The 13,825-nt window shown below is 42.1% G+C and overlaps 1 protein-coding gene across 6 annotated transcripts in view; it reads left to right on the plus strand.

Moving 5' to 3' along the window:
* The window catches only part of ERICH2 (glutamate rich 2), a 45,190-nt gene that overhangs the window by 2,914 nt on the left and 28,451 nt on the right, over positions 1 to 13,825 (plus strand). For 2 of the 6 annotated variants that reach the window (XM_084642783.1, XM_084642782.1), the window contains exons 3-7: positions 5,114 to 5,147; positions 9,585 to 9,621; positions 12,678 to 12,711; positions 12,997 to 13,045; positions 13,297 to 13,333. In XM_084642783.1, the coding sequence (XP_084498909.1) occupies positions 5,123 to 5,147; positions 9,585 to 9,621; positions 12,678 to 12,711; positions 12,997 to 13,045; positions 13,297 to 13,333 (182 nt within the window). In that variant the 5' untranslated portion in view covers positions 5,114 to 5,122. Of the gene's footprint in view, positions 1 to 3,636; positions 3,773 to 5,113; positions 5,148 to 5,532; positions 5,611 to 7,581; positions 7,727 to 9,584; positions 9,622 to 12,677; positions 12,712 to 12,996; positions 13,046 to 13,296; positions 13,334 to 13,825 lie in introns of those variants that run through there. The other 4 variants (XM_084642780.1, XM_084642785.1, XM_084642781.1 and 1 more) reach the window with 4 other exon arrangements.

Genomic DNA, 13,825 nt, shown 5'->3' on the forward strand with positions numbered 1-13,825 from the left:
TTGAGGTAGTGTGGATGCAATTTGACAGTAATGGGATAGCTCCTGGAGGCCAGAGTGCTCCATTGTGACTCCTCTGGACAGCACTCTCAACTTGGATGCACTGGTCAGGTAGACAGGAAAAGCCCCGCAAACTTTTGAATTTCATTTCCTGTTTGGCCACTGTGGCAAGCTGATCAACACAGGTGACTGTGCAGATCTCATCAGCAGAGGTGACCGTGGAGTCCCAGAAGTCGCAAAAGAGCTCCAGCATGATCCGAACGGGAGGTACTGGATCTGATCGCTGTATGGGGAGACGAATCCGTGCGATCAGAACTCCGTTCCAAAAGATGAAATGCCAGAATATTTGAAAAAATCTCCAAGGGCATGAAGGACAGAGGCTATAACAGGGACCCACAGCAGTGCCACATGAAACTTAAGGAGCTCAGGCAAGCCTATCAAAAATCAGAGGCAAACACCTGCTCAGGGTCAGAGCCCCAAGCATGCCGTTTCTATGATGAGCTGCATGCAATTCTAGGGGGTTCCCCTACAACTACACCATACCTGTACGTGGACTCCTGCAAGGGAGTCTCACGCAACAGGGATGAGGATTTTGGGGATGAGGAAGATATAGTGCACGCCAGGCAAGCGGAGAAACCGTTCTCCCTGACAGCCAGGAACTGTTTATCGCTCTGGAGCCAATACCCTCTCAACCCGGGCTTCCGGACCTTGAAGGAGGAGAAGGCACCTCTGGTGAGTGTACCTTTGTAAATATAATACACTGTTTAAAAGCAAGCGTGTTTAATGATTAATTTGTCCTGAAGACTTGGGATGCATTCTCGGCCAGTATAGCTACTGGAAAAGTCTGTTAACATCTCTGGCGATGGAGCTGAAATCTTCCAGGGACATCTCAATGAAGCTGTCCTGGAGATACTCCCAAAGCCTTTACAAAAGGTTTCTGGGGAGGGCAGCCTTAATTCGTCCCCCACGATATGACACTTTACCACAGCAGGCCAGTAGCACATAGTCTGGGATAATTGCATAAGAAAGCATGGCAGCATGTGGTCCCGGTGTTTGCTGGCATTCAAGCAACATCCGTTCTTTATCTCTCTGTGTTATCCTCAGGAGGGTGATATCATTCATGGTCACCTGGTTGAAATAGGTGAATTTTATTCAGGGGACATTCAGAGGTGGCCATTCCTGCTGGGCTGTTTGCCTGTGGCTGAAAAGAAATCATTCCCACTGTTAGCCACGCGGTGTGGGGAGGGGTGAAGCAATCATCCCAGAGAATTGGGTGTGAGGGGGGTTTCATTGGGTTTATGCTGCACGTTAACTTGAAAACATCAGCCCCTCCTTTTAAATGGCCAATGTGTCTTTTTCAATTTTACTCTCCCTTTTTTTTCCTCCCGCAGCTGCAAATGTTTCAACGCTGCCCCTAGCATCTCCGTCCCAGAGGCTAGCGCAGTTAAGAAAGTGAAAAAAACGCATGCGCGATGAAATTTTCTCTGAGCTCATGCAGTCCTCCCGCATTGGAAGAGCCCAGCAGAATGCGTGGAGGCAGACAATGTCAGAGTCCAGAAAAGCACAAAATGAACACGAGGACTGGAGGGATGTGCGAGAGGATAGATGGCTGGAGCAACAGGAGAGGTGGCAGCAGCGTCATGAGAGGAGGCAGGATGCAATGCCGCGGCTACTGGAGGATCAAATTGATATGCTCCGGTGTATGGTTGAGGTGCAGGAAAGGCACAGACTGCCACTGCAGCCCCTGTGTAATCAATCACCCTCCTCCCCAAGTCCCATAGCCTCCTCACCCAGATGCCCAAAAACGCGGGGGCTCCGAGCACCCAACCACTCCACCCCAGAGGACTGCCCAAGCAACAGAAGGCTGGCATTCAATAAGTTTTGAAGTGCATTGTGCCTTGTCCTTTCCTCCTCCTTCTCCACCCTTCCCGGATTGCCTTGGCAGTTATCCCCCTATTTGTGTGACAAATTAATAAAGAATGCATGAATTTGAAACAACAATGGCTTTATTGCCTCTACAAGCAGTGATTAAAGTGGAGAGGGGAGGGCCATTGGCTTACAGGGAAGTAGAATGAACCAAGGGGATGGGTTTTCATCAAGGAGAAACAAACAGAACTGTCACACCGTAGCCTGGTCAGCCATGAAACTGTTTTTCAAAGCTTCTCTGATGCGCAGCGCGCCCTGCTGTGCTCTTCTAATCGCCCTGGTGTCTGGCTGTGCGTAATCAGCGGCCAGGCGATTTGCCTCAATTTTCCACCCCACCATAAACGTCTCCCCCTTACTCTCACAGATATTGTGAAGCACACAGCAAGCAGTAATAACAATGGGAATATTGGTTTCACTGAGGTCTAACTGAGTCAGTAAACTGCACCAGCGTGCTTTTAGACATCCAAATCCACATTCTACCACCATTCTGCACTTGCTCAGCCTATAGTTGAACAGCTCCTGACTACTGTCCAGGGTGCCTGTGTATGGTTTCATAAGCCATGGGATTAAGGGGTAGGCTGGGTCCCCAAGGAGAACTATAGGCATTTCAACATCCCCAATGGTTATTTTCTGGTCTGGAAAGTAAGTCCCTTGCTGCAGCCATTCCCACAGACCAGAGTTCCTAAAGATGCAAGCGTCATATACCTTTCCCGGCCATCCCACGTTGACGTTGGTGAAACGTCCCGTGAGATCCACCAGTGCTTGCAGCACCATTGAAAAGTACCCCTTCAGGTTTATGTACTGGCTGCCTTGGTGCTCCGGTTCCAAGATAGGGATATGGGTTCCGTCTATCGCCCCACCACAGTTAGGGAATCCCATTGCTGCAAAGCCATCACCTGTAACCTGCACATTTCCCAGAGTCACTACCCTTGATATCAGCAACTCAGTGGTTGCATTGGCTACTTGGATCACAGCAGCCCCCGCAGTAGATTTGCCCACTCCAAATTGATTCCCGACTGACTGGTAGCTGTCCGGTGTTGCAAGCTTCCAGAGGGCTATCACCACTCGCTTGTGAACTGTGAGGGCTGCTCTCATCTTGATATTCTTGCGCCTCAAGGCAGGGGAAAGCAAGTCACAAAGTTCCATGAAAGTGCCCTTATGCATGCGAAAGTTTTGCAGCCCCTGGGAATCATCCCAGACCTGCAACGCTATGCGGTCCCACCAGTCTGTGCTTGTTTCCCGGGCCCAGAATCGGCATTCCATGGCATGAGCCTGCCCCATTGCCACCAGGATGGCTAAATTGCCGGTGCCCATGCTTTGAGAGAAGTCTATGTCCATGTCCTCATCACTGCGCTGCCATCGCTTCCTCGCTTGCTTTTGCAGGTTCTGGTTCTGCATATACTGCATAATGCGCGAGGTATTTACAATACTCATAACTGCGCAGTGATCTGAGCGGGCTGCATGCTTGCCGTGGTATGGCGTCTGCAGGAGAGCAGAGTTGCAGGGGAAGTGGTGGTTGGATGACCAGTTTGGAGACCTACTGTACCGTCTGCTGCCAGAACACAACAGCTGAGCGGGCTGCACGCTTGCCGTGGTATGGAAAGACAAGAGCAGCCAAGCAGAGTTGCAGCAGAAGCGGCAGATGACGACAGAGGACCTGCGAGACCACCAGGAGAGCAGAGTGGCAGTGGAAGCGGTGGATGACGATGGTCATATAGAGGATCTGTGAGGTGGATTCATAGCAGCAGGAGAGCAGAGTGGCAGTGGAAGCGGTCATTCGATGACTATGGTTTGCAGACCTAGTGCACTGTATGCTGAAAGCAGTATGGCGGCCGCACGGGGAAAAAAGGTGCGAAACGATTGTCTGCCATTTCTTTTACGGAGGGAGGGGTGACTGATGACCTGTACCAAAACCACCCGAGATAATGTTTTTGCCCCATAAGGCATTTGGAGCTCAACCCAGTATTCCAATGGGCAGCGGAGACTGCGGGAAATGTGGGATAGCCACCCACCGTGCAACGCTCTGAAAGTTGACACTAGCCTCGGTACTGTGGACGCACTCCGCTGACTTAATTCGCTTAGTGGGGACACACACAATCGACTGTATAAAATCTCTTTCTAAAAATCGACTTCTATAAATTGGACCTAATTTCGTAGTGTAGACATACCCTTAGTGCTTGAGAAGTTACCATCTGGTGGCTGCATGAGATGTGATTGGTGTTCTCAGTGTGGCTACTAGTGAAAAAGTATCCACATCGTAAAAATTATCACCATAATTGCTATTAGTTTCAGCAGTAAAGCCACGGACTAAATGGGCATGAAGAATGCATTACCCTCCAACCCATAGAGATGGTCCATTCGAATCAGATTAGTGCCATATTGGCAGGGCAATATAGGAAAGCTTTTACTGTCATTGTCCCAGACTGACAGCCCTGGAGACTGAAGTCCCTCTTTCACTGGTTTTGAAGAGCACTGAATTCACATGATTTTGTTTAGAAAAATATAGGTGTACAGTTACATAATTATCTGATGAACTTAGTGCTAAATTCTCCTCTGAGAAGGGTGTGTATAAAAATGCCAAGAAGTCTACTGTCAGATTTTTTTTCCCAATGATTTCTTAAGTTTCACTGTGTATGATTCTCCACTCTGTTACACCAGTGACCAAATACAACAATAGAAATACAGCTGGCCAAGTAGAACCCTTTTTCAAAAGGGGATAGCAGATTGGGGGAGCACAAAAACCCATACTAGTAAATAGGGGAGAGAGGCATTGGGCGACTGCTACCAGGGATCCACAAACACTACCAGTTAAGGAGTTGGAGAGCTGATCTTTTTTACTGTCATTATATGGAATTGGGATTTTTGTAGCTGCTTAACATACAGTTAGGAAATTGTATGTCACAGAAATATATTTTTGTATACTTCATGTCAATCCCTTTCACAAATAGTTCTGTTTTTGAGTCAGAAGAAAAGTTGTAGACATCTATCTGAGGTATGCAATCAGACAATTTGTAGCATATAGAAAGTTTGTCACATAACAGGCTAACTGATTCTGTTTAAAAGAACATTTTGAAGAATTATCTAGTCGGATGAATATCGATATTCATCCAACAAATTTGTTTACTGTCCCCATAAAATAAAATGTGTTTCTTAATGATAACTTGAATTTTTTTCCTGTCAATTTTTTCAGGTCTCTGGAATGCTGGAAGTGATTGGACCAGATGGTACTTGTTATAAGTTATCAATTAATACAATTGTTTTAAAAGTGAAGAATTGTGTTATTATTTCCAACATTTGAATTTAAAAAACTGTAGCTATTATATTTGCTTGTAAAATCATAAGTAAGCATATTTTTTTCATCCAGATGTTTTTATTTTCTCAAACGGAAGGGTTTTTTTTTCATTTTTTTAAGAAATGTCCCTCATATTTGCAGCTTGTCTTTCAGAGTGGCCACATTCACGCTTTTTCAAAGCTAATAGCAGTATAGTGATGTGGATCTACTTAGTGGTGTTATCCTGTGAATTATGTAGTTCACATCTCTGCTTTCCAGGAAATTGCACAGACCAAGGAGTAAGAATCTGCTAACAAGCTTAGAGACTTAGTATGGAAATACATATGTGAATTCCCAGTCCTGCTTCCAAGTTTCAAATTAAAAATGAAGGGAAATCTTTTCAACACCTCCTCACGGTAAAAACATAAATTCAGATCATGAATTGGGTGTGATCCACGATGGTACTTAGGCAGTTAAGTCTCATTTTCAGGCACCGCTGTTATCCATAAAACTCCTGCTCAATTGCCTTCTAACCCTGTAGGTGCCTTGTCATAAATATAAAGGGCAGGGTAAACACCTTTAAAATCCCTCCTGGCCAGAGGAAAAATCCTTTCACCTGTAAAGGGTTAAGAAGCAAGGATAACCTCGCTGGCACCTGACCAAAATGACCAATGAGGAGACAAGATACTTTCAAAAGCTGGGAGGAGGGAGGAAAACAAAGGGTCTGTGTCTGTCTGTGTGATGCTTTTGCCGGGGACAGAACAGGAATGGAGTCTTAGAACTTAGTAAGTAATCTAGCTAGATATGTGTTAGATTATGATTTCTTTAAATGGCTGAGAAACTAAGCTGTGCTGAATAGAATGGATATTCCTGTCTGTGTGTCTTTTTGTAACTTAAGGTTTTGCCTAGAGGGATTCTCTATGTTTTGAATCTAATTACCCTGTAAGGTATTTACCATCCTGATTTTACAGAGGTGATTCTTTTTTACTTTTTACTTCTATTAAAATCCTTCTTTTCAGAAACTGAATGCTTTTTCATTGTTCTTAAGATCCAAGGGTTTGGATCTGTGGTCACCTATGCAAATTGGTGAGGATTTTTACCAAACCTTCCCCAGGAAGTGGGGTGCAAGGGTTGGGAGGATTTTGGGGGGAAAGACATTTCCAAACAACGCTTTCCTAATAAAAATAAACCCAGATAAACATTTGGTGGTGGCAGTGGAAGTCCAAGGGCAAAGGGTAAAATAGTTTGTACCTTGGGGAAGTTTTAACCTAAGCTGGTAAAAGTAAGCTTAGGAGTTTTTCACGCAGGTCCCCACATCTGTACCCTAGAGTTCAGAGTGGGGAAGGAACCTTGACATGCCTCAACTCATTCAGCGCCTAAGTTTTTATCACTGAGCATGTGTGCTGCAGTCTCACTAGGCAGCTGGGCGCCCATTTCCTCCCTGAGTCAGGCTTCAGTGTGCATGCTTTAGTTACTTGGGCACGTATCTCCTGCCTGAGTTCCAGAGCAAGTCACAAGCTGGGGAAGATAGTCATTCAGCTGCCTAAGTTGCGTGTGGGGACCTGATCTGGGAGGCATGAGCAGAGGCCACCTAACAGATCTTGCCCCTCAGGTGAGTTCACACAAGACAGCCAGGAGTTTGGGTCGGAGGAGGAAGAATTCCCTTATAAACTCGTGGATAGGCTACTCACGTAGTCCCCTCTCCTGCTGAGAGGGACAGCGGATTTGAACAGGGATTGTCCACTTCTCAGGTGACTGCCCTAACCATGAGGCATTGTAATGCTTTCCCTGTCCCAATTAATATTTAATTATTCAATTATTTAATAGAAGTGGAACAACTTCAACATGCAGGATTTGAGGGAGACCCACGTTGGAATATTTCATAACACGCATCTGTTCAAATCACTTTTCCTCAGAAGGAGGGTGGACTTGAACTGAGGGCCTCCCACTTCCTGGGTGAGAATCCTATCTGCTAGGCAAAAGGGTATAAGGGAGGTGGTCCTCTTCCTCCTCCTCCTCCCGTCTGTTTTGTATGAACTCACCTGAAGGGTCCGATCCAGTAGGCAGTCTCTGAGTAAGTCTACCATATTGGGCCCCTGCATGTGACTTAGGCTTCAAATGCCTGTCTTCCCTGGTTTGTGGATTGCAAGCAGAGATGGGCACCTCCCTGCACCCTAGACTTAGGCACCTATCTCCATGAGACGGACAGGTTTTAGCACACATCTGATTGATGTTGCCCATTGGTTGGCTTCGGTGGCTGCCCACCTAGTATGCTGGCTTTGAAGATCACAGTCTAAGGCTCCTATCTCTCCCCATTCATTGTATAGGAGCTTAGGCGCCTACCTCAGGCTTTGTGGATCACAGTGCTGTTCTTGTGATTTTTCTAGAAGCCAGGTGCTACAATGATCAGCATCACAACACCTAAGTCCCTTCCTGCATCTGGGCCTTTGAAACTGTACTGCACACCTGGCTGTGTCATAAAACTGGAACTCCGTGTACCATATGCAAACTTTGGAAATGAACTGTCTAACAGTCTGTATTTATTCAGTTAATTGTACATACTTCTTACATTTATAAAGTCATCTTGCTGTAGTTTTTTTGGTTCAGTGATCCCAAAAGGTTTTTAATTGTCTGTATTTATTTATATAATGATACACACAATTTTTTTATAAAGAAAACTGGCCCTATTTCTGGTTTATAATTATTCAGAAGGAAAGAAGGTTGTTAAAATATCTTCTGTTGGCAGTTGATGAATACATTAGATCGTCTATACCATGTATGCTCTGTCCTTTCAGCATAGAGTCAATGGTTCAGTATAACATATTTGGAATATACGGCAAGCCATTGAGCACATGCCATTGATGACCAGGGACTCCATTGAGTATGCTTAGGTAGATGTTACTCTAGAGTACTGCAGTATTTCACAGTTCTTCCTGGCTTTCACGTCTCTTCCTGGCTGTTTTCTAAATTTGATCAACATTCATTCACAGAAGAGTGTTAATGAACAAATAGTTCTAAAACCTTTAGAAAGGAAGGAAGACCATACAGAATAATAGAACTTCACAAGATTTTAAAAATCTCCTTTAGTCTACTGAATAAATGTAACTTGTGAAAAATATTTTAGGTGTCTTCTGAGTGATGTCAATGGGAATTTGCCCTTGATTATACGGTAGCAGGGTCTGGTCTTTAAACTTTCCAGAAAAACTGAATATAAATTGGCTTTATGCACCCAAATTGTTTTACAATAACATTATGCAGAACAAGAAAAATTAGTGATCATTATGCACTCAACAAAGATTCATATTATCTTATACTGTACACTTAGACTGTTTTATAACTGAGGAAAGGAATGTTGACAAGACTACGGGATTTATCCCTGACTCTAAAAGTTCTATGTGATTAACTTCTACTTGGATAGCCATGTGATATAGACAATATGAACCTTGGTTTAATGTCTCATCAGAGGTACAGTATTCTTAATTCCATTTTCAGCACTGGTTATAAGCCCTAATTCTAGTATGAAATTTGGACCCACAGTCTTCTTGTCCATGGATGAGTGCTACCAAATGAATTATAATTAAACTAAGAAAATTGTAATTTACTTTTTTAAAATTATATTTTACAATAGTTTGATATCAAAAAGGAAATGTACAAAGATAAGATTCTTGAGTTAGTCTCACATCACCAACACTAAGTCTGTTCTATGTGACATTTACAGTCCTCCATATATAAAGGAAAAGAAGACAGATAATACAGAAACATTTTTAAAAATGGCATTGTATCAGAGATTTTTGAACACCCAGGTAAAGTCAGGGAGAAAATTAATATATAAAGTGAAAAGTGCTAATGTAATGTATAAATTGACATCTTAGCAATCCATTAATAGCTCAGTGTTTTGAAATATTCAGTGCTTCAAAAATTTTCTGTTGTCCGGTTTTATAAACCATTTTCTTGTATCAGAAGGGTAGCCGTGTTAGTCTGGATCTGTAAAAGCGGCAAAGAGTCCTGTGGCACCTTATAGGCTAACCAACATATTGGAGCATAAGCTTTTGTGGGTGAATACCCACTTCGTCGGATGCATGTAGTGGAAATTTCCTGCCTCTGGAAATCTCCACTACATGCATCCGACGAAGTGGGTATTCACCCACGAAAGCTTATGCTCCAATACGTCGGTTAGTCTATAAGGTGCCACAGGACTCTTTGCCATTTTCTTTTAGGCTCACTAATAATTATCAAGTGGTACGTTGGTATATATATAGAAACTTTGTCCACCCAACGTTAACTGTACACTTTGATAATGAACTAATTGTGAATAGAAAAATATACAGTTTGAAAAAACATGGTCTGTTCTGTGTTGTGCTTAATACATCATGTACATCTTTCTGTTTAGATGGATTTATTCTGGAAGCCTGCTTGACAATGTCAAGGTAAGAAAAGAAAGACGCAGTCTAGGCCCCAAAAAAATTCCAGAAGTTTTCTGTTGTGTAAGACAAGCTGTAAAGAAATGTGAGATGTGTGAATTTGGGGAGACCTGGTGGTAGAGGAAGAGTCAAGGCGATCTGCTGATGGCCTCCCACATCCACCATCTATTGGTCTATTCCAGGGATTGGCAACCTGGCAGGCTGCGGGCTGGTTTGTTTACCTGCAGCGTCTGCAGCTTTGGCCGATTGCAGCTCCCACTGGCTGTGGTTCGCTGTCCCAGGCCAATGGGGGCTGCGGAAAGCAGTGCACGCCAAGGGATGTGCTGGCCGCCCTTCCCGCAGCCCCCATTGGTCTGGGAAGGCGAACCACGGCCAGTGGGAGCTGCGATTGGCCAAACCTGCGGACACTGCAGGTAAACAAACCTGTCTGGCCCGCCAGCAGCTTTCCCTGGCAGGCCGCGGGCCAAAGGTTGCCGATCCCTGGTCTATTCTTTCCTTTATACGTATTTAAAAGTAAGTGAAATGAGTTTTCATTGGCTCAGTATATAATAATATGCAATCTTTGGGGCCAAAAAGCTTCCTTTTTTAGGTTTTGGAAGTTTCTACCAAAACCATAATATATATAAAATGGATTGTTTTATTTGTTTACTGTGATTTGCAATGATACAATACAAAGTGTTACATTCAATTACCATTTCAGATGTTAAAGGTTCTTCTATTGCATTAAATTGATCAAGCACAAGAGGAGTCATGCCCTGTGGTTAAATCAAAATTTTAATACAAAAAGGGCACATTGTGAAAGATAAAAAAAGGTTAAATATAGCATTTATTATAATTGTTGTGATATGACTGTAAAATGTCATATTTTCAAGCACTTCCTTAACAGTTAAATTCACATCTTGTACTTTGAATATTATAGATTTGTGCTCGTGATGCTTAGTTCTGGTTGAGAAAAATGTATCTTTTCAGTTAACTCATACCTGTTCCCAGCCCAAAGGAGACTTTTTTATTCTGTTTTTTTAAACATTTTGAGTCTGTCCCATATTGATTAGGTCCCTATCAAGGTGGCTTCTGGCCCACAATAATTCTGACCTCTCTGTGTTGCACAGCTCCACAGGCTGCTCCTGAATCTGCGAGCTATCTCCTCTATTTGTCAGCGATAGTATGCCATGCAAGTTTCCATAGGAGTAGGGTGTTGTACATATTTGTTCTCGATGCCAGACAGCAGAAACATTATTTGACTCCTCTTGCTCCCTCCTTCCTTCCACAGTAGTTTAATGAACAGGAGCTGTCTGCCACCTGTTGTCTCTTAGATAAGTTTTAGAAATGTAAAGAAGCTTAAAGAAATATTCTTAGCCATTAACAGACCAAAGATATGTCTCCCCTGCTAGTTCTGGAGTAATTTTCTTGTGTAGGTCTGTCATAAATATAAAGGGAAATGGTAACCACCTTTCTGTGTAGAGAACTATAAAATCCTTCCTGGCCAGAGGCAAAACCCTTTCACCTGTAAAGGGTTAAGAAGCTAGGATAACCTCGCTGGCACCTTACCAAAATGACCAATGAGGAGACAAGTTACTTTCAGAGCTGGGGTAGGGGGGAACAAAGGTTTGGTCTGTCTGTGTGATGCTTTTGCCGGGAACAGATCAGGAATGCTCTTCATAACTCTTCAGAACTTCTGTTAAGTTACTAAGTAATCTAGCTAGAGATGCGTTAGATTTCCTTTTTTTAAAATGGCTGGTAAATAAGCTGTGCTGAATGGAATGTATATTCCTGTTTTTGTGTCTTTTTGTAACTTAAGGTTTTGCCTGGAGGGATTCTCTATGTTTTGAATCTGATTACCCTGTAAGGTTTTTACCACCCTGATTTTACAGAGGTGATTCTTTTACTTTTTCTTTAATTAAAATTCTTCTTTTAAGATCCTGATTGCTTTTTCATTGTTCTTAAGATCCAAGGGTTTGGGTCTGTGTTCACCTATGCAAATTGGTGAAGATTTTTATCAAGCCTTCCCTAGGAAAAGGGGTGTAGGGCTTGGGGGGGATATTTTGGGGGGAAGATGTCTCCAAGTGGACTCTTTCCCTGTTCTTTGTTTAACAAGCTTGGTGGTGGCAGCGTAGGGTTCAAGGACAAGGCAAAGTTTGTACTTGGAGGAAGTTTTTAACCTAAGCTGGTAAGAATTTGCCTCGGGGGTCTTTCATGCAGGTCACCACATCTGTACCCTAGAGTTCTGAGTGGGGAAGGAACCTTGACAAGGTCCAACCTCATGGCTTTAATAGGAGTGGAGAAAAAAGAGGACTACATGGACCCAGATTAGGGAGTCGTAGAGTGTAGGGCATGGCAAGTTTATTTTAATGAATCTCTAATGGTGAAAAGACTGGTGTAAATTGGACATTTAAAAAAAAAATCACTCTGTGGGTTAAAATGCCTGCACCTGGTTACATCATTGCTGTGTGGTGGTGTACTGGTGCTACACAGTATAAAAAGTCCTAGTTTAGATAAGGGCTAACCTATACTGAGGAAAGTTGGCTCACAATAGAGAAACAAGATTTTCTGAAATCATATTGTAATCACCTGTGCCCTGTCTACACTAAATAGCTTACTTACAATATTAGTAATACCATTACAGCTGAAAGTGTTTTGTATCTACTAATATTCCAATTCAGAAAAGCTCTTAAAGACATATTTAAGTCCTAGTGAGCTCAGTAGTAAAAACGTAAGGGATTTACAGAATAGGGGATGGACTTAAGTGTGTGCTTAAGTGCTTTGCTGAATCAGATCATAAATCTGGTTATAATTCTTTCTAGTGTGAGTGTGGGCCCTAATGGCGAACCCAGCATCCTAGGCTAGTACAAACCCGGGAAAAGGCCTGTGTATTTTTTGTTGAGTCAGACTTTAGAGGCCAGATTAAGTAATTGTTGCAGTAATTGCAGTTGTGTAAGAATTTGGTGCCTTCCAGATTTATTTTATTTTATTTTGTTTTGCTACCACGTGTCCACTTGAACAAACAGAAATTCCAGTGTTCAAGGAGTATATGTGTTAATACAAATGTCTGTGTTTTCTACTAGGCAGAACTGTTTAGAAAGGATAGATACCATAAAGGTAAGACTTAGTTTTCCATAGGATTTACTTCGGCATCTCTTTCATGGGCAATTGATGTGTTTTGTTCTTCATTTAGCTATTGCTATTGAAAAACAATAGCTACTGCTATTTGAATTTTTGTATGTGTGGTGAAGAAATTTCAAAGCTCCAATTCTGAATGCTGGTGTGGAATTCTGTTAAAGTTACTGGGAATTTGCATCACTGCAAGAACCCTCATAAATGCGGGATGGGTGTCTTAAGTAATTACAGCGGGTTTCATTTTTAATGTTACTATTGTTATTTTAGGACCAAAAGAATGGACAAAATGGCAGATTACATGTGTTTGGTCCAAAAGGTAAGTGACCTAATAATGATTTAGTATTGGGGGGGAGAATTTTTTTTTTTTTATTATGTGTTAGCTTTCCCTGATGATTTTAAAAAAATCCAGTAAGCAAGTTTTTGAGTAGTTTAGCAGTGCAAATTTTATTTGCAACTTTGAAACGTTTTACAATATCTGTCACAGTCAAAGAAAGTTTAGAATTGAAAATCAGAATTTGTATTAAGTAAATCAGAACTTGAAACAGCTGTTGTTCATTTGTTTTTTAGAAGAAGTGGTTATTGAACCAATTCAAACAATGCCATGGTAAGATGATGTCTTTGGTTTTGCAGCTGATCTATTACATGCCTTTTTAAGCAATTAGAGCTAGATAATGAAATCATTTGTCACCCAATTAATTTTGAAAGACTGGAAATGCATGGATTAACGTTTGGTTCAGTTGGCACCATTATTATTTAGATGGGGTATTTAAAATAGAATTTAAATCTTGATGATATTGTAGAAGTACATATTGTTTAAATTAAGGCCTTTAAATTTTGCGTTATTGAATAGTTATTTTCTTTGTTTGATTTTTTTTTTTTTTACTGTTGTAGAATATACTTACATAAAATTTTCAGAAACTATGAAAACATTTTCTGTTGTGCATACTCTTTTGGTTTGAAAATAATAATAGAATTCATGTATAAACTGAAATTAGTTGATTAAAATTTAATGGAAGATTTATCTAAAAGTCAGATTCTGTATCACTGAAGTCAGCAAGAGCTTTGCTATTAGCCATAATAAGTGCAAGTTCAGGCC

The sequence above is a fragment of the Lepidochelys olivacea genome, assembly GCF_965140295.1.
Source record: "Lepidochelys olivacea isolate rLepOli2 genome assembly, chromosome: 11".
Classification (NCBI taxonomy): Eukaryota; Metazoa; Chordata; order Testudines; family Cheloniidae; genus Lepidochelys; species Lepidochelys olivacea.